Source organism: Vombatus ursinus, unplaced genomic scaffold, assembly GCF_900497805.2.
Source record: "Vombatus ursinus unplaced genomic scaffold, bare-nosed wombat genome assembly UNPS02014802.1, whole genome shotgun sequence".
Classification (NCBI taxonomy): domain Eukaryota; kingdom Metazoa; phylum Chordata; class Mammalia; order Diprotodontia; family Vombatidae; genus Vombatus; species Vombatus ursinus.
Window position 1 is genome coordinate 17,108,260 of NW_020954580.1, and position 25,447 is coordinate 17,133,706.

The following is a 25,447-nucleotide window of genomic DNA, read 5'->3' on the forward strand; positions in this document are numbered from 1 at the left end:
TGGACTGGTCTTTCATGATTGCTTTAAACATCTTCAGAATTCCCATCCTGCTTCACTTTATGTTACCTGTATGTCTCTTGACATAAAAGTCCTAACTTTCTCCTTACTAGCTTTAGGCTCAATGTGTCTCGTCTGGAAAAGACCTATTTGTAAATAACACCTTTATCCATTGGTTCAATTTGACCTCCAAATCCAAGGTCAAAGCCTTCAGTATTTATTTGTTTTCACTATACATTAAGAATTTTACGCTTGAGTACAAAATGATATTTTGGTATCTTAGAGAAAGATTGCACAAAATGAAGGAACTATTTAATCCATTTTTAGTGGAGCCATATGACATGATGTCATACATGTACACCAAGTTATTATTCATCATATTCATTTTCAGTGGAGTCCAGATAACAATGGTCCTGGGACAAAGTTACTATCCTGCTATAATTCTCTCTCTATTTCATTTGCTGTGCTCTATTATACAAGAGAATAAAAGAACTGCTTTTTATGATTAAATAAAAGTACTAGGACCTAAGGTCATATTATTGAAAAATCATTGTTCTTCTATTATTACTTATTACTCCTGCATGTCTGGTCTATTAAAAGATGTAACAGCTTAAAGTGATTTGGGATTAGAATGATTTTCAATCATGTGCAAAAGAGCATCGCATATTATTACAGTGTGAAACTATTAGAAGCTGTGCGTGTTTTCCCCAGCTATATTTGCTAAATCTAGTCAACCGTCAGTATACAAGTACTCTCAGGAGCCAGGGAGATGGACTTCTTACGCTTGTCGGCCTTCATAAATGTTTCAGGTTAATCATTTAGCTGAGAAATCCAATGCCTGGGTATGTGAAAAAATAATGTAAACTCTAGGTCAGGATAGCAACATCCTGGCACAGACTTCTAGATTGGTTTCCCTCCTACTTGGAGGTGCTTTCTTTTTTTTTTTAACATTTCATTTAATTCTATCATGTCGTTTCTTAGCAACCAGGGAAATGCTTCCCTTTTTCTGATGTCAGTGAGCAGGAGCTGAGGAAAGGAGAGAAGGAAAACAGGCTTGCAGAAGAAAAAGAGAAGGGAAGCTTCACAACCTGAAAGCTCAAGCTGGTGAGAAATTCTAAAATACGAATTCACTAAGGGTTGGGGCACCATTAGGATAACTCCTGGGCACTGAGGTGGCCTCTGCCAAACTCTTCTCAATAATAGGCTTGCTCCTTTTGGCTTTTGCTTTTTTCCATCCCTCTTTTTTGATGACTTGGGAATAGTTGAGGGGTGGGCACTTTGAGAAGATTCTGGCTCTTAGGAGATGAAGGGGGGAAATACCTCACAGGGGGTTAGGATTCTTTCTCAACCAAGAGAGGACAGTCCCAAGGACCCTTTCCTTCCTTGACTTTTACAGATAACAGATACAAACAGAGAAGCATCTCAACAACCGAGGGAAATATTGGGTAAGAAAATGGAAATAGAGAGGAATTGCTTCTTGAAATGTAAATGCAGCAGTGCTTATGTAAGATACACGTGTCTAAGGCATGGGAACTCTGGAAATTAGGGCAGTCTCACTAGAATTACTTGTGATTGCTATGTATAGGAAGGCATGCCCTTCCCTAAGCTGCTCAGACTAAATGTTGCCATTAAACTTGGCTTTATTCTGATTTCTATGTTCTCTCTAGACCAGGAGGTCCTTGAACTTTTTTTGTTTCAGACCTCTGAAGAAGTCTGGTGAAGCCTATAGATTATTCTTGGGCAGTTAGGTGGTACAGTAGATAGAGTACTCAGCCTGAAGTCAGAAAAACTCATCTTCCTGATGAGTTCAAATCTGGCCTCAGACACATATTGGTAGTGTGACTCTGGGCAAGTCACTTAACCTTGTTTGCCTCATCTGTAAAATGAGCAGCAGAAGGAAATGGCAAACCACTCCAGTATTTCTGCCAACAAAACCCCAAATGGGATCACAAAGATTCAGATACAACTAAACAACAACAACTTGAATCCTTCCTGGGAAAATGTTTCAGATGCATAAAACAAGATACTTTGGATTACTAAAAAAATTACTAATAAATATTGAGATAGCGTTTTCAAAATATTTATTAAAGAAAACAGTTCATGGACCCTGAATTTAGAAACCTGCCCTAGATCTTCTTTTAGGGGCCTCCTACTACCCAGTCAAACTAAAGACTTAGGAACGTGACTGCAACAGGCAAAGGATAGAAACCTTATTGTGCTAGAGTATACATGTCATACCAGGTGTAGAGGTTATTCAAGGATCTATGTGAATCATTACCTCAGAATGTTTGAACTGAAGTTGCTAGGTTTGCGCATGGAGGTAGAATGCTGGAATTGGAGTCAGGAAGACCCTGATTAAAATCTTGCCTGTGCCATACTTACTAACTGTGTGACCATGGGCAAAGTCCCTCAGGCTCTCTGAGTCTCAGGTTACAAATCCATATGTAAAACATTAATAATGATGATAATAATGGCAATCATTGTAGTAGCTACTTCATAGTGTTACTTTGAAGCTGAAATAAGAAAATATATGTGAAGTCAACTGTTTTACAAACTTTAAAGCATTAGGGAAATGAGAGCTGTTGATTTGGGGGTGAGACGGTAGGGAAGGCTTGGGATTTCAATGGTAGAGGAAACTCCAGATGAGGAAAAACTCGTCTATTAAAGCAGATTAACATCTTTTCTGCAACTTAAAGCCTTAGAAAGTTGCCTGGGGTGCTAAGGGGTCAAATGTCTTACCCCAGGGTCTTGTAGCAAATATATTCAGAGGAGAAAGAGCAAACCTAGGTTTTTCTTACTGGTGTCTGGCTCTCTATCCACTTATGCCACAGTGCTTCTTCTTACTACTCCTACTCCTACCACTATCACCACCACTACCACTACCACTACTGCTACTACTACTACCATTATGTACCCAAGGGCTAAAATGAAGAGATTTTTCCAGTAGCTCTTTCTTGTCTTTTTTTTTTTTCAAAGTAAGAAAAATAATGACTTTCAAATTCATTCACTAGACCAAATGAATATATATCCCAGTCTCCCTCACCCACATCAAAATAGCTCCCTTACCCATGTGCAAAGATATTAATAGATATGCAGATCATAGATAATTTGTGTAGCATTTCATGATTGTTCAGGGCTCTTAGTCATCCCAATTCTCGTGATTATCACAGAGGTAAGTTTTTTTGTTGTTTTTTGTTGTTTGTTTGTTTTGTTTTTTTACAAATGATCAAACTTGTTTTAGAAAGGGAGCATGGTGATTTGTTCTATGAAGTTTGGATTCAGTCAAAGGGTGTCACTTCAGGACCTTGAGGGCCACATGTGACATTGAGGCTGCAGGTTACCTACCTGTGAATAAGATGGTCCCTTCCAACTCTAAGTCTCTTACCTTATACTTTTTTGAACCTATGAACTCACTCCAAGTCCCAGGTTAAGATGGCATTAAAACAACTGACAAGTTCTGGGCAGATTCTGCCATCTCCCCATCAGAAAACAGGGCTCACCTCTACTGCTGGAAGCTTTTAAATATCAGAGAATCATAAAATGTTAGAATCGAAAGGGACCTTTGAGGCCGTCTGGTCCAAACACTCTCAATTTACAGATGAGAAAACTGAAGAAGAGAAGCAAAGCAGCCCCCAGATAGGGCCATCTGCTAGTTAAAGGCAGAGTTGGGACTACAGTCCTGGCTTCCTGACTCTTAGTTTAATACTTTTTCTCTTATATAACACTTTTGTTAAACTCTCAACTGCATATTGGCTAATGGCATCCTCTGAAAACTGACGCTTCTATGATCACTTAAATTATCTCTCTTACCCTAAGAGAAGCAATTCATTTACTCTAGAGTCAGGCTTCCCACACTCCTAGGTTCCAATCGAAGCAATAGCAGAAGGTCCTAAATAGTCAAATGGGTAGGCTATAGAAGTAGTTTTAAAAATAATTGTGGGTTTTTTTTTTTGTGTGTGTGTGTTAGGGCTAGTCCTTATTAGGAAAAAAAATGAGATGAGATTCAAATCTGTGTGTGTGTGTGTCTGTCTGTCTGTCTCTCTGCTTTCTGTCTGTGTCTCATCTCTAATGTGTCATAGCTATGGGAAAGCCACAACATCACCACAGCCTCTCTATCTCTGTCTGTCTTTTTCTGTCTTTGTCTCTCTCTCTCTCCCTCTCTCTTCTTTCTCCCCCTTTCTTGGTTAGTTTTGCTGAACTGCTTTTTCAGCTTTGGTTGTAAGGGTTGCATCTTTGGGTGGGGATAGGGAGAGAGATATACTGGGAAATGAAAGTGGTGTAGAAACAAAAGATTCCCCCTCTCAAGCTTTTTAATTAAACTTTATGATTAGATAACACTTTAGGGACCAAACTTTTAACATTGGTTCAGATAGATTTCTATCACCTATTCTTTACAGAGTGATGATTTTAAAATGTTTAGTTGCACATCCCTTCAGCATTGTTTTTTATCCTCGTAACTCTGCACCTGACAAAAGGTAGGGATGAGTACTCAAGGACAAGGAGACCTGCTTTGATGCTTCATTACTACACTTTCTTTCAAGCATCCACTAGAGATCCTGTATGGAGCTAAGAGGTCCATGGATTAGTGTTGGAAGATGGCTGTTCTCTTAAGGGTCAAAGTGTTCTCCTCCTGAATGGTGAATGGTCAGAGAAGAGTTCGCACAAATTCAGAAGAGAGGCCAATGTATCTTTTGGTGCAGTACCCAAACATTTCCGTGGGACTTGGAAAAGTGTTATAACTAGGGGTTTTCCAAAAATGATCAGTTTGAGCATTTGGAGACCATGAGACCAACTGAAAACAAGTAAATAAGTCTATCACAGCGATTGTAGGCACTGTTAGTTTGAGTTTACAGGGACCTACATCAATTCTTATCCTTTATCTGCCATTATGTTTTACCCAAAGTATTGGGGAAGCCAACCTTCTCAACAGAGGAATTTATTCCCTAATCTCTATTACCTCCACCACAGCTATTCTGAGGGCAGCTAGGTGGTGAAGTAGATAGAGCGCTGGGCCTGGAGTTAGGAAGACTTGAGTTCAAATATTGCCTCAGACACTTACTAGCTATGTGACCCTGGGCAAGTCACCTGACCTTGTTTACCCCAGTTTCCTGATATGTAAAATGAACTAGAGAAGGAAATGACAAAGTTACTGGAGTGGTTTGCCAAGAAAACCCCAAATGGGATCAGGAAGAGTCAGACATGAGTGAAAAATGAATACCCAGCTATTCTGGCGATAGTTGCATTTTTATCTGTAGTCCAGGGTTTCCCCCCAAAGAAAGGAGTAAAAGGAGTATCCAAAGCATTAGGTGTAAGATAGGTTGTTTTATTCCCACATAGAAAGCAATGATAAGCAAAAGAGAATCACAGTGTGCATTAACGGAATGATTTAAACAGGATTCAGAAAATCACTTTATAGGGAGGTTACAATCTTCCGAGAATCTGGCAGTAAGCCTCATCAAGACAAAATACAGTCTGGCGGTTCTCCTGATTAGCTATTTTACATTCCATCTCTATTGAGGACAGTCTGATCAATTGCCAAGTGTGATTCAAGCATGATGTTTATGTTTGGCCTTCTCTCTCCAATGCTGACTCTTCCTTGGCACCAACCCACTTTGCTACCATAGCAACTACAATTGACTGTCTGGGGGCCATCTGAAGACTTTATTTCTTTCTGAAGCTCATAAAATCACCTGGATTCATCCATCCCTGGGTTCCTGCTTAGTCATGTAGTCGAGGAAGGAAAAACAAGAAGAAAAAAAAAGGCAGTTCCATCCCAAGCACAAGGCTGGCCTAGGTAGGACTCATTCCCATGGCTATATGGGACCAGGTGGGAAATAAAGTTTCTACCATCCCCCTATCTGACTCTTCCTGGCACAAATTCAAAACAGTTTTTCATATTTAGAAACTGGAAAGGAAGAGAAGCAGGGTGCGACTTTAACATGTACCAGAAGTTCTAGTTCAGCAATCAAAGATAGACACAACCCAGTGATGTCATTCGTAGCCTGAGGAGGCAGAAGATATTTGCATACCTTGGTTTCCATGGTTACCAAGAATCGTGACTGAGCATGCTCCAAAAAGAAGGGGTGAGGGAGAAGAAGACAAGATCTCTGTAAGTAATGGTGAACCCCTAGTTACAATGGGATCCTAGCACCTCTCCTTTGTGCCTTAATTTTGTTGTTGCCAGTCAAATTAGCTAATACATATAAAGTGGTTTGTTGTTTTTTTTTTTTTAATAGAGGACAAAGGACCGTGTAAATATAAGATGCCATCTTCATAGAATAACCAGTGCCTGAAAATATCCCTGGATGGTTGATTTTGATGGAGATACTCTCGCTGCCCCCACCCCCCCACCCCACTCCTTATGGATTCTGTATATTTTCAGATCCCTTCCAGATCCAAGAGGCCAGGATTCCATGACTGATCCAGGGACCGGTAGCAACTCTGACTCCAAATTCTCTGCTATTTGCTACCCAAAGTCTTTAGGTGCAGTGGAAGCAATATCCATCTAATCCATCAAATAAATCTTCATTCATGGAAAGAAGACTCCTGAAAAGAGAAATTAAAAAACTTCTGTAAGTATGAATTTGGAAAAATATGTATATTTTCATTCTGTATTTGATGAGTTTTTTGACTAACAGTCTGATTACTTATAGAGCACTTAAGGGAAGGAATCTCTTCATGTGGAAAGAGTCAGAAGCCTTGATGTTTCTTGCAGAGGCAGAAGGCTTCACATTTCCATCAGACAGGTTCAGTTAGCACCTGGATATCCCCTCTGAATCTTAACTTTCTCATTCTTTAGCCTGTCTCCCTCCATAGACACAAAATCCACACAATCGTTTGTTCATTGCAGGGACTCATGGGTCTCTCTCTACTGAGAATCTCTTGAGTTTGAAATTAGCAAAGGCAAAGGAGACATTTCTGAAGATTATCTCCAAAGGCCCAGAATTAAATTCTAATCACTCATTTTCTTAAAGTCAAAACAATTGACTAAACAACAATGGGTCAACTAGAATTTATTCAAGTGTCCCACATGCCAAAGTTACACAGGAGACAAACTGAAAAAAAAGAAATAGTCCCTTTTCTCAAGAAGTTTATATTTTATCAATTAATCTTTTTCTTTCCATATGGTCTCTACCTTCCAGATTCAGAAACAAAATGACTAGGATAAAATCAGGTTTTCCCTTGCCAATAATTTGTTTCTTCAGATATTTTTTCTCCGATTCATTTTCTGGCCAAGGGTTAAGGGGGACTCAGAGGTATTGGTTGAGGGGTAGGGAAGCCAATATTATTATTTCACGAACAAACGATGCATATCAGTAGCAAGCTGCCGAGGGTCTTTTTTCTAGCCCACTGTCAATCAATCAGCATTTATTAAACACCTATACTATGCTAGGTCCTGGGGACACAAAAACAAAAGTGAAAATAATCCTTAAGTAGCTGGGAGGGGGGCGGGGCGGGATCAGGGAAGGACCTACATAGAAGGTAGTGCCAGAGCTGAACCTTAAGGTAAACTATGCCCTTTCCCTCTACTCTGAGCAGATCTTCCTGTCATTCCAGTAGAACTTAAGCTCCTGGAGAGCAGAAACAATTTTGTTTTTTGCCTTTATGTCCTGGTAATGATTGTTGAATAAATGACTATACTCCCAAGAATTGTGGAGGCCATTTGGGTAGTAGTTATGCCTCTAGCAATAGAAATAGGAGTGGGGGATGTATAAATAACACTCAGGAAATCAGAAGCAAAATGTAAGTATTTATGTCAGCTACTTTATCTACTTCATCTAAAGAATCCATCATAGTGCAGTAGAGAGAGTACAGGGCTTGAAGTTAGGAATCTTAGGTTCAAATTCTAGCTTCAATATTTAACATTCTGGTAACCCCAGGCCATTTATTTAATCTCTTTATACCTCAATTTCCCCTGTCTATAAGATGGAAATAATAATAATACTGTCTACTTCAAAGGGTTGTTTTGGCGAAAATATTTTGTGAACCTAAACACCAAATAAGTGTGTTTTTATGATCAATGTCCATTTTACTTAGACTAAAACAACCTGGATCCCAGGAGCATGAAAAAAATGTTCTAGACAGTTTAATCTGCAATATTTATTTGAGCCTTCAAATTTTATGACCCAAATCAAAGTCCTTCAGGGCTCATAATAAATCTACGCCCACAAAATTATTTGACTTAACTTTCTTGGCACAATTTATATTGTCATAATCAGGGCTAGCCCTAAGCAAAATTATAAAAGTAGGTAAATGTTTTCTTTGGAGCCCCTTAGCTTCCTCTTTCTATGCCTCTAACCTTTCATTTACTTTCTTCTGTCCCAAGCCACTCATTTCTGTAACATCTCTCCCCCTTGGAAGGGTCCCCCTCCAGCAGGGGACCTTTTTGCTCTCATCATCTTTCCCCTGCCTGTCTCCAGAAAAGATCTGATAAGGATACAGGTAAATATTCTTAGACTTCACTTGTTCCTGCTCCCCAGAAGCCAGTGGAATGAATGTTGGATTGTGGGATTTCAGGTTTCAGCAATTCTGCTCTTCGTATTTTTCAATGTCTTCCTGAATGGGGGAGAAGGTGATTTCTTTCTAGATGGGTGAGGCTCAACTTTACTGGAGTTATAAAAATGGTATTGTTGCTCATTTGATTCAAAGAGCCTTTCTCCTCCCTCTTCTTCCTCTCCTGCTACACTTCCCCAATATTTGCTTCTATGCCACGTATTTCAATCAATAAGTCAATAAATGTTTAGTTAAGTGCCTACTATGTACCAAGCACTCTGCTAAATGCTAGGGATTCGAAAAGAAGCAAAGGACAGTCTCTGCCCTCAAAGAGTTCACAATCTAAAGGGGAGACAGCATGCAAACAAATATATACAAACAAGCTATATGCAGGATCAATGGGAAATGATTAACAGAGGAAAGACGCTAGAATTAGGACGGATTAGGAAAGCTTCCGGTAAAATATATCGAGATTTTACTTGAGACTTTAACCGAAGCCATTTTTAGAAGGTTCAGAGAATTTCACAATATTCCTTGGGATAATTGACAACATGCTTCAGTGTACCAAAATTCAGTCCTTTAGATCTGTGGTGCAATAGAAAATAGGCTAGATTTGGAGTCAGAAGACCTGGGTTCAAAACCTTGATCTGCCACTTATTAGCTGTGTGACCTTGGGCAAGCCACATCAACTCTGAGCTTCTGTGAAAGGAAGGGGTTGGACAGGATGGACTCAAAGACTCCTTCCAGCCCTAAATCTTTAATCCTATGTAAATCGAGGATTAATTCAAAATTTAAATGAATTTGTGATTTCTTAAGCCCTCTTAATTCTGGGAGGATGAAAGCAGGATGGGGAAAGGTGACCTAGGCGTGTGCAATGCCTCAACAATGCTCTTTTGCTTTTGAAGGTGTGACTATGTGGGCATCCGACTTCGGGAAAACGAATTTGACCCAAAAGGAAGAAGGCAACTCTCCTATTTAGATGATATGGTAAAGAATGAAACGTTTATGTTGATCCTATTTGTGTTATTCATGTGTTTATTAATGGGCTATGGTGGATGAGATCATTAGAGATACGATAGAGATCTCAATCCTAAGAGCATTGGGCCTAGAATCAGGAAGACCTGAGTTCACATCTGGCCTCGGACACAGACACTTAACTAGCTGTGTGACCCTAGGCAAGTCACTTAACATCTGTTTGCCTAGGAAGCAAGTGGGTGGCTCAGTGGATAAAGCGCTGGGGTTGGAGTTAGGAAGACCTGGGTTCAAATGTGACCTTAGACACTTACTTGCTGTGTAACCCTGGGCAAGTAAGGTAACGTGTTTGTGTGGGAGGCAATGAGGTGGCTCAGTAGATAGAGTGTTGGGCCTGGAATCGGGAAGACCTGAGTTCAAATGTGACCTCCGACACTAGCTGTGTGACCCTGAGTGGGCAAATTACTTATCTACCTCAGTTTCCTTATCTATAAAATAGAGATAATAATGGTACCTATCTCCTATGTTATGAGGATAAAGTAAGATAATATTTGTAAAGTGCTTTGCACATCATAAAGCATTACATAAATGTTAGTTAATCAGCCAAGCAAACTTCTCCTTTCCCATCACAGGCCCAGCCTTCATTTTAGTCCACTGTGATCCACTCTGTGCAGAAGGAAGATGGAAAACAAAATGATAAAATAATAGTAATTATATTTATTATATATAAAATTACATATTACATAAACAATTATATATTCCATATAAAATATAATATATTATATATAATTATATATGATATATAAAATTATATTTATTATATACAAAATATATTTATTACATGTAATATGTAATATATATTATATATAATAGTAATATATAATTAGTAATAAGTAGCAAATGCCAAAAACATTTTATATATAGTATCTCAGTTGATTCCGCCAATAATCCTGTAAGATAAGTGCTCTACTATTCCCTTTTCCAGATGAAAAAACCTCTGAGAGAGGTGAATTCACCTGCCCAAGAGTGTCTAAAGCCAAATTCGAACTCCAGTCCTCCTGACTCTTAATGCAATGGCCTATCCACTATGCCACAGTCTGTTATCACTGCTGACTAGTTGGCATGGAGTTAGTGCCAGAGAAAGGATAAGCATTGTGTGATCAGGGTCAAGTGTTTTGGGGATTCATTTATAGTCATGCTTTTCACTATATTAGTAGATAATAGGATCACAAATTTAGAGCTAATTTAGGGCCTTATTATAGGTCATCAAGTCCAAACTCCTCATTTTAGACATGAAGAAACTGAGGCCTAGAAAGGTAAAGTGACTTGTCCAAGGTCACACAGGTAGTAAGTGACAGAACTGGGATTTGAACTCGGGTCTTTTGACTCTAAAACCATTGCATTTCCTACTGTCATACTTTTTCTCTCATTTTTTTTTTAAAACAATGAAAAAAATACTGATCATGTTTATTCTTAAATATAGTCGACTCTTCATTGTGTAGCGGAGGAAATGTCAGATTTGAAAAATGGGGAGTTTCAAACTTTTCCTGGAGCTCGAGAGAGGAGTCAAGTGTTCACTTTTTTGAATGGCTTTACATGCAAAAATAAAAACAAACAGAAAATAAAGGATGTTGAGATATTAACAAAGTTTGGACTTTGGATTAGAGGCTGTCATTACTGAGTGTTAGAGATGGAAGTCAAAGGACTCTGAGTAAAGTGGTTGTTGTTCAGTTGTTTTTCAGTTGTGTCTGACTCTTCATGACCCATTTGGGGTTTTCTTGGGCAGATACTAGACTGGTTTGCCATTTCCTTCTCCAGCTCATTTTACAGATAAGGAAACTGAGGCAAATGAGGATATGTGACTTGTCCAGGTACTAAGTGTCTGAGGCTGCATTGGAACTCAGGAAGATGCATCTCCCTGACTCCAAGCCAGGCAATCTGTACACTGTATCATCTAGCTGCCTTGAGCAAAGTGGAGCTGTCTATAAACTGGGAAGCGACATTTTAAAATCTATGCTGTGACCAAAATTTATCAAGAATGCAGTCCCCCCCACCTGACATTTTTTCCCCTCATATTCACTAAACTTTTGGCGGTTTAATGTGCACACAGAAGAATAAGAAATTCAAGTGAGTGTTAAGGCTTTTTGTTGGAGAGGGCTCTGTAAAATCAGTTGACCTTTTCAGGGTTAGGAATATCAATTTTCTTATAGACAGAACAATGGCTCATTATCAAATAAGATAATATTTGTAAAATATTTAGCACTGTGACTGGCACAAAGTAGGGGCTTAATAAATGTGTGTTCCCTTACTTGATTTTTGCCTTAGCTCATATAACAGGCATGGTTTTTAAGAAACCAAACCATAAATACATTGAGAGTTCATATATAGATGATAAAATAATCTCTATGTCAAATGACAAAGGAATGTAGGGCGGTACGTTGTTTATCAAAGGGCAACATAAATGCTGGAAATGGAGTCAGGAAGACATGAATTCAAATCCCAAGTCTTACACTGTTGAGTAACTATGGATAAATCACTTTGTCTCATTAAGCCTTAGTTTTCCCAGCTCTCAAATGGTAAAAGTACACTTGTAGCATCTGCTACATAGGACCGTTGTGAACTGAACAAAGTAATGTATAAAAATACTTTGCAAACTTTATCTTGGGGGGCAGCTAGGTGGCTCAGTGGATTGAGCAACGGCCCTGGGTTCAGGAGGACCTGAGTTCAAATCCAACCTCAGACACATAACACTTACTAGCTGTGTGACCCTAGGCAAGTTGCTTAACCCCATTACCAAGCCAAAAAAAAAAAAACCCAAACAAAAAACAAAGCAAACTTTATCTTGTGTTTTGAAACTGTATCTCATTATCTCACCCAGGCTGGAAGTGATGTGGCCACTCACTGGTCCAATCCTAACATTGATCAGCTTGGAAGCTTTAACCTTTCCTTCTCCCCCTCCCCCACCCCAGTCTGTGCTGATTCACCCTTCATTTGGAAGCCTGGTGGTCCTCCACTCCTTGGGGCTCACCATATTACTGCCAGACATGGTGTGGATACCTGACTGGCTTCACTCTTAACTCAGAATTTCCTAACCCAAGAGATCCACGAGTCTCAGCTTCCCCAGAAGCACGGATTTCTAAGTAAGCAACAATGTTATTTCTATAGATAATTCTTCCTTTGAGACAATTTGAGGAGAACATGCTTATTTTGGCCATTTTAAATCAAAATCCATGATCCAAAAATGTAAAGAAGCAGTAAGGAATAATGAGCTAAGAATATATTAGTGTTGAGAACATTTGAAGATATTACGATACCTGGTCCACTTTGCAAATTTCAAAGTATTTTGTAAATTTTACGATATGCACCTTTTTTTTCTCGTTGTGGCTTCTAAGTTCTCAAATGATGGATAGAGGTTTGTTTTTAAAGGATGACATTTTTCCATACTAAAATAAAATAATAGGTTTTTAAATGTATGCTGTGGCTAGGTTTGGGTTTTTTTTTTTTTTAACCTTTTGGAGAAGAACTCACTCAGGAATGCTATGGAGCTCTTATTGAGTTGCTGGACAAACTTAGAGCATCCATTAGTGAATCAATGTTTGGGTAGTAGTTACTAAGCCCTGCTGGGAGGAGAAGACTGAAAGAAGTAATACAGTACAAAGTGCCCTGGATTGGATCAGAGGTCCTGAGTTCTAGTCCTAGCTTTTCCCCTAGCTACCCATGTAGCCTTGGGTAAATAAATTGACCTATTTGATTTTGAGTTTTCTTGTCCTTAAAAACAAGTGGGGCTGACCAGGTGATCTTCAAGGTCTTTTACAGGTCTAACATTCTATAAATTTATTAAATCATTATTAGAATTAATAAAACAGTAATTTGGCAACTCTTTTATTAATTTTTAAATTTTTATTAATATTACCTATTAGTCAATTCTAAGATATATTCAGAACAGGAACTAAATAAAAGATCAGGTTTTTCAGGGTTCATTTGAGAGATCTTTTTATGTTATAATTTTGTTCTATTTAAATACTTTTGAAAAGATATGTTCAATTACTGAAAAACTTTGGTGGGAGACAACCTGACAATTTAATTTGGTTCACAGTTCAGTAAAAACTATTCAGTTTTGCTTCTGTTCAACAACTTAGGTCGGTTCATTCTAGGTTTATTTTCCATCATTTGGTTTCATTCAAGTCTCTTATAAATGTAATAAGTCTCAAGTGATTGCTTTAACAAATGAGAAAGCACAGCAGTACAGTAGGGGAAAGCACTGGTTTTGATCAGGGAACCTGCTGACACTATCCATGTCACTTAAACTCCATTTCCTCATCTGTAAGATGAAGGCAATGGGCTCCAAGTTCCTTTCCAGATGTCAGTCCAATAACATATAGGATCCTGTAAGGGCCACATAAGTTGCTGGTAAGATATGTAAGAAACTTGGTTATCCGTTGCCTTATATCTAATACGTGACAAATGTTGGTATCTCAACAGTTTGCTAAGTTGGTGGTGCAACCGGTCTCTGCCTGCTGTGGTTATTTTCTTTTCATGCAAAATATCTTTGCTTTCAGGCTCATTATGATTTGGCCATCAGTGTCGCGTTACAGTGGCTCGGTTACAAAGAAGACCAAATACCTTTGGATTGGGAGAAAGTGTGAGTGTCTTGAGACTCTCTTTGCTTTAATAGTTCAAGAGAACTGCTGAACTTGAAAATGACTTTGCTGTTGTGGATCTTAAGGGTCTTAGCCTTACCATTCTATGATACTATGCTTGAGAAGCAGTTGATTGGAGTGGAAAGAATCCTAGCTGACAATCAGAAGGCTTGAGTTTGGGTCCTAGCCCACATATTTACCGTGTGAACTCCAGCAAATCTCTTAAACTTTTCTGGGTCAAGAAAGTATCCTTGTCTGTAAGAGGCTATGATGGAGTTAGGGCTAGATAAGCTCTAATGTCACTTCCAGCTCTAAGTCCTACAAAATTAGAAGGAACTCACATTGCCATTGACTTGGGAAATGTGTATATTCATGTCCCAAACATCACCAGTAATTGATTTTCCTCTGAAAAAAATCAAATCAAATCACTGTGGTTAGAATACCCTACCTCAAAACTATGATGAGACTTGGAAGATCTCTTGTGATTTGCTGTTCAAATGTCCCTGATTTTTAATGGCTAAGTCTTTTTTTTTACAGTGATAGCATTGGTTTCCTAAGGACTATTAATAAAAGACACTAGGGAATTAAACAAATATGTATACCAGGCTATGTCTATCAGTTTGACTCATGAAAGTTCTTTTTGAGAGTTATTAGTGTCTTAATCTATCAATCTGAAGTGATTCAGTTGTTTAGAGCAGTGACCTCCAAACATTTTTGATTGTGTACCTCATCAATAAAAATTTAAGTATCCACCCCCAATTCATGAATATTTGTTTATTTTAAAATTATGTAATGTACTATTGTGTAAACAATTATGTGTGCATATATATATCACAAAAGTTACACAAAAAGTTGATGTTTAAAATTGTTTAAATGAAAATTTTAAAACATAGAAATTTTAAAATGATGAGATATTTGATCCTAGTCAGTAGGATACCATCAGAGTTTATTGGATAGAGTAGTTACATGATCAGACCTACGCTTTCAGAAAATCATCTGCATGGAGGATGGATTGGCACAGAGAGAAACCTGGCATAGAGAGACCAATTAAGGGGTTACTGAAGCAGTTCAGTTGAGAGGAGAGCCTGAACTAGAGTGGTAGTTGTGTGAGTAGAGAAAAGAGGATAGATAATGTTATGGAGGAGACATGACCAGATTTGACAACCGATTGTATGTGAGGGCTCAAGTATGACCCCCAAAGTTGTGAATTTGGGTGACTTGGAAGGACAGTGATGTTCTTGACAGTAATCGGAAAGTTTAAAAGAAGGCGAGATTTGGGGGCAAAGATAATGTGACAAGATCTGGAATGCAGATCATAATCCAACTATTATCTGCACAGTAATAATAATAATAGCAATACTAATGGCTTTAAGGTTTGCAAAGCACTTCCCATTTGGTATCTCATTTGATCTTCCCTGGAATTCCATTTTCTATTCTGTAAAATGATGGAGTTGTACCAGACGGTCTGTGAGGTCCCTCCCAGCTCTATGATTTATGATCCTATGATTGATGCCTTCTCTTCCTGTGCTACTCACTTTTTCCCACCCAAAAGGGGAAAAAATGGAGAGGTCTTATTAGTTATCACCTCCAGGTCACAGGGCTTGCTCAAGCAGAGCCTGCTACAGCCATAAGGTGATCTGAGGGTAGAAGATGGGTATGTCTGGGACACTGGTCGAGGTTGGGAGTGAAGGGAGAAGATAATTTTCCCAATGGCTCTGCTCAGCTGCTGCTGTGAGTTCCAGGTAGTCATTGGGTTAAAACTGCCCAGAGGAGCTGACACCCCAGTGTAGGGAGGGTGAAGCTTGAACAGTGGAGTGAAGGTGTCATTTTAGGAGGTAAGAGTGAGTGTGTTTGTGTTGGAGGTAAGACCAAGAATTGACTCTTGTAGGGAAGGCAATCTTCCTACCCTGTGATTGGTTGGTTAATCCCACATCTTTTAAGGTCAGGTCACAATCCCATATGCTATCAGAAGGCCCCCACTTTGGCAACCATTGGGTTAGAGTAATCACCCTAATAAAATTATGGTCATAGGCTTAGTTCCTGTAGCCAATTAGTTTCATTCTCTTTCATGGTCTCTGACTGCGCAACTCTATTCCAGTGGGCCATTCTGCAAATGTATACTATTAGTCACAGTGAAGACAGAGTGGAAAACCTAGAATAAATAACTGTAAATCTATCATAGGTACTGGGGGTTGTGGGGAGAGTAATGTTTAGTACATAACCTACTTACTGATAATGGGTCAAAGGAGTCACATTATCTTGATATGCAAATTAAGCAGCATATAAATACTATATAGGTCATCATCTTCAATCTGGGGCCATATAGCCAAATTTACTTATATGTTTTCCTTCCTAGGAAGGTACCATTCCATAGCAGGCATGTATTTCCTAATCGTCTTGAACGAGAAGCTATGATTTTATCATTTTATGCTGGGATCCTAATGGTAAGGGGGCAAATTAAATTTTTATTAAGGAGTGTTTACCCTTCTTGTTTGTTGGATGTTTCTGACTTACATATACATACAGTATTTTTAAAAGCAGAGTTAAAGAATTTGGTGTAATAGAAAGAGCATTGTATTGAGGGACACAGGCTTCAAAATCAGGTTCTGTTGTAGCTGAGAAATCTTTTGAAAATCACCCAACCTCTCTGGCCTCAGTTTCATCTTAGACAATTGGGGAGTGGGGATGGGTTGGGGGGAGGGGGGAAGGAGGGGGAGAATAGTTTGAGGGGAAGGGGAAACTTGGTGGAGTTGGATTGGATTATCTCCAAGATCTTTTACTAATTTAATCTTATGATTCAGTGATTCTAAATTCTGTTTTCCTATAATTTAAGAAACCCCTTTAAGTGTTATTAATAGACCCATTTTAGCAACATTTATCTGAAAGGTAAAAATGTGAAAAATATGTCATAGTTGGAGACTCATTGTGAAATAATTAATATTGTAAACCTTATGATTAAGAAACATAGAAGACTCCTGATATTAATTGGGGACATGATATCTAATTTTTTTTTTTAGTGAGGCAATCGGGGTTAAGTGACTTGCCCAAGGTCACACAGCTAGTACATGTCAAATGTTTGGTCTGAGGTGGGATTTGAACTCAGGGCCTCCTGACTTCAGGGCCAGTGCTCTATCCACTGCACCACCTAGCTGCCCCCGTGATATCTATTTTTTAAGATGCAGAAAAACCTAACATAATGAATGTTTGTTTAACAGAACAGTCTCCCCATTGAAGAAATCTTTGAAATTTATAGTATTTACCCCTCTTCAAAGAACTGGCCTGGTGCTAAGAAGGTAAGTCATTAACAGATTGCCTATTTATCTTCTTTTTTTTTCCAACATTTTTATTCTGAACTTAATGAGCACCAGACAAAACCAGCATTTCCATACATGTAGTAGAAAAGATAGAGAACTGCGCACAACACCAAAAATCTCTATTATATACATCTCAATTTTCTTTTTAAGAAAGTGATAAATTCAACATGGAATTTTCAAAGCTGTTCTGTTTGTCTGATTGCTTCTGTTCTCTTCTATACATTAAAAAAAGTTTCCATGTCCCTTTTTTCTTTCTTTTTTTGCGGCTCTGTGCCTCTCACTTCTCCCCCACTCACCACCATTTTATCTTTATTTTTGATAAATATGATTGCATTCCAAGGCAAAAAGTTTAAATTAATAACATTTGGTCAATGCAATATTTTTTAAAAACCAAGAGAGTTATTGGGTCAATAAAAATTTATGAAGTGATATTTATGAAATTTGCCAGACACTGCCTTTCATGTAATATATGGAGTTCTGTGGGTTAGACAGACACCTGGGAGACCTGGGCTTAATTCTCCAATTTGCTTTACGATGTTGCACAAATCTGGTAGGATTATTGTGAAAAAAATTTTTACTTTACATCACAGATCTGAATGCTTTGATAAATTAAGTGCTGCACACTATCTAATTTTATACTTTTATTTATTTGAAAATATCTTTTATTGACTTATATATGAACATGTTACCCCTCCCCCATCCCCACCCAATAGAGTATAAACTCCTTAAGAATAGGGATTGTTTCATTCTTGTCTTTGTATACCTAATGTTTCTGCACAGTGCCTATTACACAGTAAGTGCTTAACAACTGCCTGTTGATTGATTGATGAATTGTGGCAAATTGAGACAATTATTCAGATTACTGTTATTTTAAAAAAAAAGTTTTACTTGAATTATCCAAAGAATCGAACAACATGCTTGGTTTTTTTCTTTTGAGTTATTTGGATAATTGTCTCAATTCTTCATTTACAAGGATATAGCAGGGTACAAGCAGTAGTCTAAGGGGGGTACATACATCCCACGTATAGGGAACAGGCTACATAGAGCTTCAAATAGGTGATGGAATGTCACATATGAGAAACGAGAAGGAAGCCAATTTGAGTGTACCTCTGAATGTATGAAGGGGAGTCATGTAAAATAAACCTGGAAAGGTATTTTGGAATCAAGGTTTGAAGGACTTTAAATGCCCAACAGTGGAATTTGTGCCTGATCCTAGAGGTTTTAAGAAATCGTTGAAGCTGATTGAGCAGAGGAGTGACATGGTCAAAACTGTCTTTCAGGCTCTACCAAACACGTAATGGGATCACGAAGAGTCAGACACAACTGAATAACAACTTCTTTTTTTCTTTTTAATAGCTCATGGACACCAGTATAGCACTGAGCCCTCTGTTATCCTTTACCCTCATTACACAACTGGCCTACATAATTTTCCATTAATACCTGTTTTTGATGACGCCTTTTATACAGGGATATGCTGGTAAATGTTTAACAATAGGCTGGGGTGGGGTGACACACTTTAAAGTTTAATCTGCCTTATTCACATTTCTACATCAACTTTTTAAGTGTGAGCAATCAACAAAAAAATAAATCAAGCCTTGATTTATGGCATTTGCTTGCTGTCTGCATTAATTTCAGCATTAGTATGGTGAGCCTCTGGAAGTGGGGGCCACCAGGTTGTCTGAGGAGGGGCAATCAGCCCCAGTCAGAAACAAAGCAGATCAAAGCTCCAAAGCTGATCAGAATGGGATAAGGCCCAGGAGTAAGCCCTGAACTTCAAGCCTGGGCAAGCTAGAAGACATATTCCTTTAAAAAAAAGTTTTTAAATCAATTACATAAGTACAGACTGTGAGAGAATTGGCTTAATAGGAGTTTGTATGAATAAGACTTAGAGGTTTAGTTGTTTGTAAGCTCATTAGGAGCCAACAGTGTGATCCAGCTATTTAAAAAAAAAAAAAGATAATGCAATTTTAGGTTGCATTAATTCACAAGTAGTTTCCACACCAAAGCTAGAATCTTGCATCCAGTTTGGCGTGCCAGTTTTGTAGAAGATATTTGCAAAGAAGCAGGTATCCTGAACACTGTAATGAGGATGGTGAGAGGTCTGCAAACATCGTGGAGATGTTTAGGCTGGAGTAAAGAAGAACAAGGGAAGAAATGACAGATGTCTTCAAATATTTGAAGACCTATGATGTAGATAAATGGAATAGACTTATTTTATGTAGCTCCAGAGGGAAGAACTAGGACCAATAAATATAAGTTTATTAGGCAGATTTCCTCTCGATATCTGTGATTCAGTGGAAAGTTTACTCAACTTGGAGTGACAGACCCTGAGTCTGAATTCCTGCTCTTATAACTTAACTACCCCTATGACCCTGGGCAAGTCATTTAATTTCTCTAAGCCTCAATTGATTCATATGTAAAATAAGGGAGTTAGACTAGAAGATCTCTGAGATCCCCTGGAGCTTTAAAACTATTATTCTATGATCTTAAGAGAATTATCCTTTCTTGAAAACTAGTGAGCTTCTTGCCAGTGGAAATATTTAAGCACCAGCTGTCAAGAATGTTGTAGAGAAAATCCTACAGTGGGTGAAAGGATGAACACTAAATTATAATTCCCCCAATAGATTGTAAGCTCCTTGAAAAGCTATTTTTAGCCTTTTTTGGTATCCCCAGCACTTAGCATAGTACCAGGCATATAGTAGGCTCTTAATAAATGTTTATTGATTAATTGATTAGAACCCAGGGTCTCAGAAACCCAGGTCAGTTCTTTTTTTCTTGCAGCAACTCATTAAGCAATAACTAGGTGTCATACCTTTTATGGAAAATGAGAAACTATATGAAAAATTAGAAGAATTTCTCATTTTAAAGGCATTTATTTAAGATTCTAATGGTCATTGTCTCTTAGAGGATTTATTGGAAGTTTAACATAATACTTTTATATAGTAGGAAATATTCTTGTTTTTTAAAAGACAATTCCACTGTGTTTTTGCTTAAATTTTATGTAATAAAAATAGCTGGCATTTATGTAGCTCTTTAAGGTTTAAAAAGGAATTTACAAATATTATCTCATCTTATCCCTACAGCAATCCTGGAGATTGGTGGCTGTTTTACATTTCCCATTTTACAGATGAGGAAACCAAGGCAGAAAGAAGCAAAGTGACCTGCCCAGAGTCATAAAGCTAGAGTCTGAGACTGGATTTGACCTCAGGTCTTCTTGTGATTCTGGGTCTAGTACTCTATCATTAGCCACCCTTGTGCCTATGTGTACGTGAACAACTATGGGTCTTTTTTTTTTCTTAAATAAAGTGTCACCTATCTAACCACTAACGGGCAATGACTGGGTCATGAGATTTTAAAGCTGGAAGGGAACTTAAAGCTCCAATCTGCTCATTTACAGATAAGGAAACTGAATACCAAAAAAATTGAATGATATACAGATAGTAAGTGGCAGAGTTAAAATATACCTGAGTATGAACCTGGGAAACCTCTCTTTCCCTATGACGTACCAGGGACATACCAGACCAGGCAGGTTGTGAAGAATGTGCTACCCATCTTAAAGTGCTAGAGAAGGTAAAGGACTAATTATTTCTCTAGAATAGTGTTTTCCAACCACTGAATCCCATTAAAGATCAGTAACAAATGTTTACTACTTCCCCAAATTTGACTACCAGACATTCTCACTTCTTAGAATTTGGGAACTCCACTGACCTGGGGCAGCTAGGCGCAGTGGATAGAGCGCCGGCTCTGGAGTTGGGAGGACCTGAGTTCAAATTTGGCCTCAAACACATGATACTCGCTAGCCGTGTGACCCTGGGCAAGTCACTTAACCCAGATTGCTTTAGGGGGTAGAGGGGAGAAGACTGACTCTTGCTTCTGTCAGACCTAGCAGGGGGCAGAGAACTCCAACGTGGAAAATTTACATATTTTGCCAGATTGGCACTGTAGTTTGGGTTGCTAAACATTATGCTCTACCCTGCATTGAACCTTAATTATACTCTACTAAATCATTCATAAGTGTTATTTGGTAGTGGAATACAATATTAGCTAGCATTTGCATAGCATTGTAAAGTTTGCAAAGTACTTTACAAATATCTCAATACATTAGAGGTACAGTGTAACCTTTATGGCTCCTATTGTTAACCGTTACTGCCATCTAGTGTAACTATAGCATAATACAACTCAGTATTGTATCATAATAATGTACCCTACTGACACTGAGCTGAGTTTCTGTCTCGATTTTTATTGGTCACTAGTCCAAATTTTTTTTTTTTAAAATAAGCAATTGAGAGCTACAAATAAGTAAAAGAAAATAGTTATAATAGATATAACTCTTCAGTTCATTTGAAAAAAGAAAGTGGAGCTAAATCTAAAGTGTTCAATTCATCTCCTTTAAAATTTAAGGACTAAGAAAAATATATACCTATTTAAGTTACATATCAATGCCATTGGTATAGAGTTATGAAGGTAAAGAGAATGAAGCAGATGGGGGAAGAAAACAGAGGAAAAAACAAGGGAAGCAGGGAAAATAAAACAGTAACTAAAAGAGGAAGGTGAAATGGAGAATACTAGATGGAGAAGGAAAAGACTAGAATGGGCCTAGAATACCAAATTCCTCTTCTTTCAGTCCCTTCTCCCTGAAGCTTTCACTGAAATGCCTACCCCACCCTGACCTTGGTCCTGTTTAAAATCCTTTCTGTCCTCCCACCTTCAAAATCTTTGTACCAAATTAGAAGAAAAAAATATAGAATGAGAGCACTGAATGTTTTCATAGGACATCCAACATGATTTGCTGTCAAGTCTGGGGAAAAAATGAGAAATTAAAAGAATGAAAAAGATGCTGACTATTACCATTTCTTAGAGGAGTTTCCTGAGGCAAAATAGTTGCAATTTTGAAGAGGCTGACAGGGTAAACCGTCTTAGTTGGCAGGTGTAAAAATGTGGCATCCAAGGCAACATAGAGCACAAGCATATTAACAAAACATTATGGAGGAGAAAGATGGAAGATTATGAGCAATGTCACTGTATAAAACAATAAAAATCATTTGAAAGGAAAACAAACTTGCAAGGTACTTGGCATCACATCTAGCTTAGTCAGTTGGTTTCAAGGGTATATGAAGATGAAACCAAAAGGAAGTAACAAAGAAATGTGAAATGCAACAGATCTGCCAGTCTTTTAAAATCACTCTATTCATATCAGTGATGAGAATGGAACTGTCTCATTTAGACTTTAAACCTCATTCACCCAATACACTCTAGGAAGATGTGTCAGTGACTCTTAATGGAAGAGGCAGTAAACTTGACCAAATACATACAGAAAAAAATCCATGCTAGAGACAAAATTTTTAAGGCACCCAGGAATTAATTGTCAATTTTTTAAAAAAGTATGAATATATAAACTGTGATAAATGCTTTGGGGGTGGGGGAAGTGGGCTAGACCTCTGATTTCGTCAATATTGGAATCTTCTTAATGTATAAACTGTCTCCATTGATAAAGATCAGCCATTCATCAGTAGCTTAGTTTGAAAGAATTGGATGGGTCACTGAGATAATTTTCAATCAGACAACTAGCATTTATTTGGGCTTATCCTGATTTTCTGAAAAATAGGCTGAATGGTTCAGAAGTTATAGAAATCAGACAAGTGGTCTCAGTTTGCTCTCAGTACCACGGACAGAAGAAATTCCAGTTCAGCTATACAAAAGAACAGAAACAGAAACAAAAGCGTCACCAATGTTTATCTTGCCTTACACTGCTAATTGCTGAAAAGAAAAGTTATGCATTTGTGGGTATCTTAAATATAATTTAAGCTTCCTACGGGCGGGAACCAGGTCTCTTTCTTTGTATCCCACAAATAACCTAGCACAGTGCTCTGCACATAGTAGGTGCTCAGTAAATGTTCAATCGCATTACGTTTTAGCTTCAGGGAGCAGCCAATCATTGTTTAGTTTTGAATGGCAAGATCTGGGAAATTAAAACATGAGGAATACTTATAGATTTAAGGTTAGAGGTATTTATTGAAGGATAGATAGGATCAAGTGGGAACCAACTCTCACGGCTCACTCCCACTGAGTTTGAACATTTCACGTTGTTGGCCTTGATATTCTGCTTCTTGTCCTCTAAGGAGTGCTGCCATTACCAGTGCCATCAAGTATGGGGGTATACACACACATATACATATATACCTAGTTTGTGTATGTACATATATACATATGTATATGTGAGAGAGGGAAGGAAGTGGGTGGGAGGGCAGAGAAAATATAGTTGACGGAGTCAGGACCTATGTTCAATCCTGGCTCTGCAACCTTGTATAACCTCTGTATAACCTTGGACAAATTGACTATCAACCCTTTCTGGGCCTCAATTTCCTCATCTGTAAATTGGTGCATGTAGGGGGGTTAGACTAGAAGACTTTTGAAATCCCTTTCAGCTATAATCTTGTGATATGAGGTTATGGAAACCACCATTTGTAACAAGATAGAATATGGAAATAACAACATGCCATCCATCATTCCAAATGAAGGTTAACTGATCATTTCTTGGCCAGACATGGGGACCAATAAGTCTGCCCATAGATTAAGCTCATGACAACTTCTATCTCTTCCCAAGACAGTCTTTGACCTTTAAGACTAGCTGTGTAGACTGCTGCACAATGAATTGTGAGATGAGATACCATGTACGTGGGAGGTATAAGATTAGATGTTTGCTTATTTTGCCAAGAACAGAGCTGAGCAAGCATTTGACTAGGAATTTTAATTAGATTTTTTTTTCCTATTGTCCTTGGATGGTACCATAGAAAGAACTCTGGGTTTGGAGTTGGAGGATCCATGCTGTGAATATAGAGACTGAACCTGTCATTGAGGAGGCAGAAAAATTGCCTGTCATAGATGTACTTCAATTTTTCAGCCATTAATCATTTTCATTTTGTCAATCTCCTCTCACTGGTAGGATGAGGCAAGGTTCTGCTAAAGGCATCATAGGTTAAAGTGGAATGAAGCCCACATAAAGAGGTGATATCAATGATAAAGGCAAAATTTTTTTAAATGCAGCTCTCCACTGAAGTTCTGTCCTAACACTTTCTTGTGACAAAGAGGTAGCCCTGGGTTTTCTAAGATTATGCCAACAAAATGCAAGTGCTGGAAAAGCTTTCGGCTTTGAGTACAGGCCCAGTGACAGTGTGCAGAGTGCCTCAGCCGCTAAAGGTTGGCTACCAGATAATTAATTGGTTTTGGCCCTAGCAATTTAACAGAAGACAGTCTACTAAAAGGTTGCAATCTTCATAATGAGGGGAACACCAAACCCCGTGAAATCATAGACTTAGAAAAATATTCCAATTCAAACATTGGAATGACAAACATTCATTCAATCCATATTGGGTGCAGGTGACTCTAAATGAAGTGCAATGTTTATATAAGATATGGCTCCTCTCTGCTCGAAATCATAGCCTAATGGGGGAAGCTGGCACATGAATAAATGTAATTCCACATAACACACAAGCTCATAAGAGGATGTATAGCTCTAAGTGGGATACATTCACTGGTGATCAGGGGAGATAGTCCTTGAGTTTGAACTCTAAAATTGGACAGAAATTCCAACTTTAAGTGGAAGGAGAAGAGGTCTTTACAGTCATGGGGGGGAAAATGAGCAAAGACACAGATGTGGAAAACACGCAAGCTGTGTTTTGTGGGTGGGGTGAATAGTCCAGTTTAGATTATTGGGGGGCGGGGTGCAATACTACAAGATTTATTCAGTGCCAGAATGTGGAGGTCCTTAATGTCCAGCAAAAGAGTATGAACTTTATTCATTAGACAACAGGGAGCTATTGAAGGATTTTGAAAAGAAGTGTAACATGACTGGTCTTATGGATAAGGAAGATGAGTCTGTCCATTAGGAAACTGACCTGGAGGTTGAAAGGTAACACCCAAAAGTATTGGAAATAAGTAAATTACATCAACTTAAGAGGTAATAAAGGAATGATCTGGAAGTACTAAAGGGTTGGAAAGAGTGTGCAAACTCCTTCTGATTCTGCAAGTCAG

General features: G+C 38.3%; 1 protein-coding gene across 3 annotated transcripts in view; it reads left to right on the top strand.

The window, feature by feature from the left end:
• The first annotated feature begins 757 nt into the window (after positions 1-757).
• CUNH2orf80 (chromosome unknown C2orf80 homolog) overlaps positions 758-25,447 on the top strand; it is a 28,892-nt gene continuing 4,202 nt past the window's right edge. Inside the window, exons 1-9 of one of the 3 annotated variants that reach the window (XM_027873784.1) lie at positions 758-839; positions 979-1,101; positions 1,394-1,442; positions 5,622-6,106; positions 6,380-6,569; positions 9,396-9,477; positions 14,022-14,104; positions 16,459-16,546; positions 17,318-17,395. In XM_027873784.1, the coding sequence (XP_027729585.1) occupies positions 6,529-6,569; positions 9,396-9,477; positions 14,022-14,104; positions 16,459-16,546; positions 17,318-17,395 (372 nt within the window). In that variant the 5' untranslated portion in view covers positions 758-839; positions 979-1,101; positions 1,394-1,442; positions 5,622-6,106; positions 6,380-6,528. Of the gene's footprint in view, positions 840-978; positions 1,102-1,393; positions 1,443-5,363; positions 6,107-6,379; positions 6,570-8,866; positions 8,948-9,395; positions 9,478-14,021; positions 14,105-16,458; positions 16,547-17,317; positions 17,396-25,447 lie in introns of those variants that run through there. The other 2 variants (XM_027873785.1, XM_027873786.1) reach the window with 2 other exon arrangements.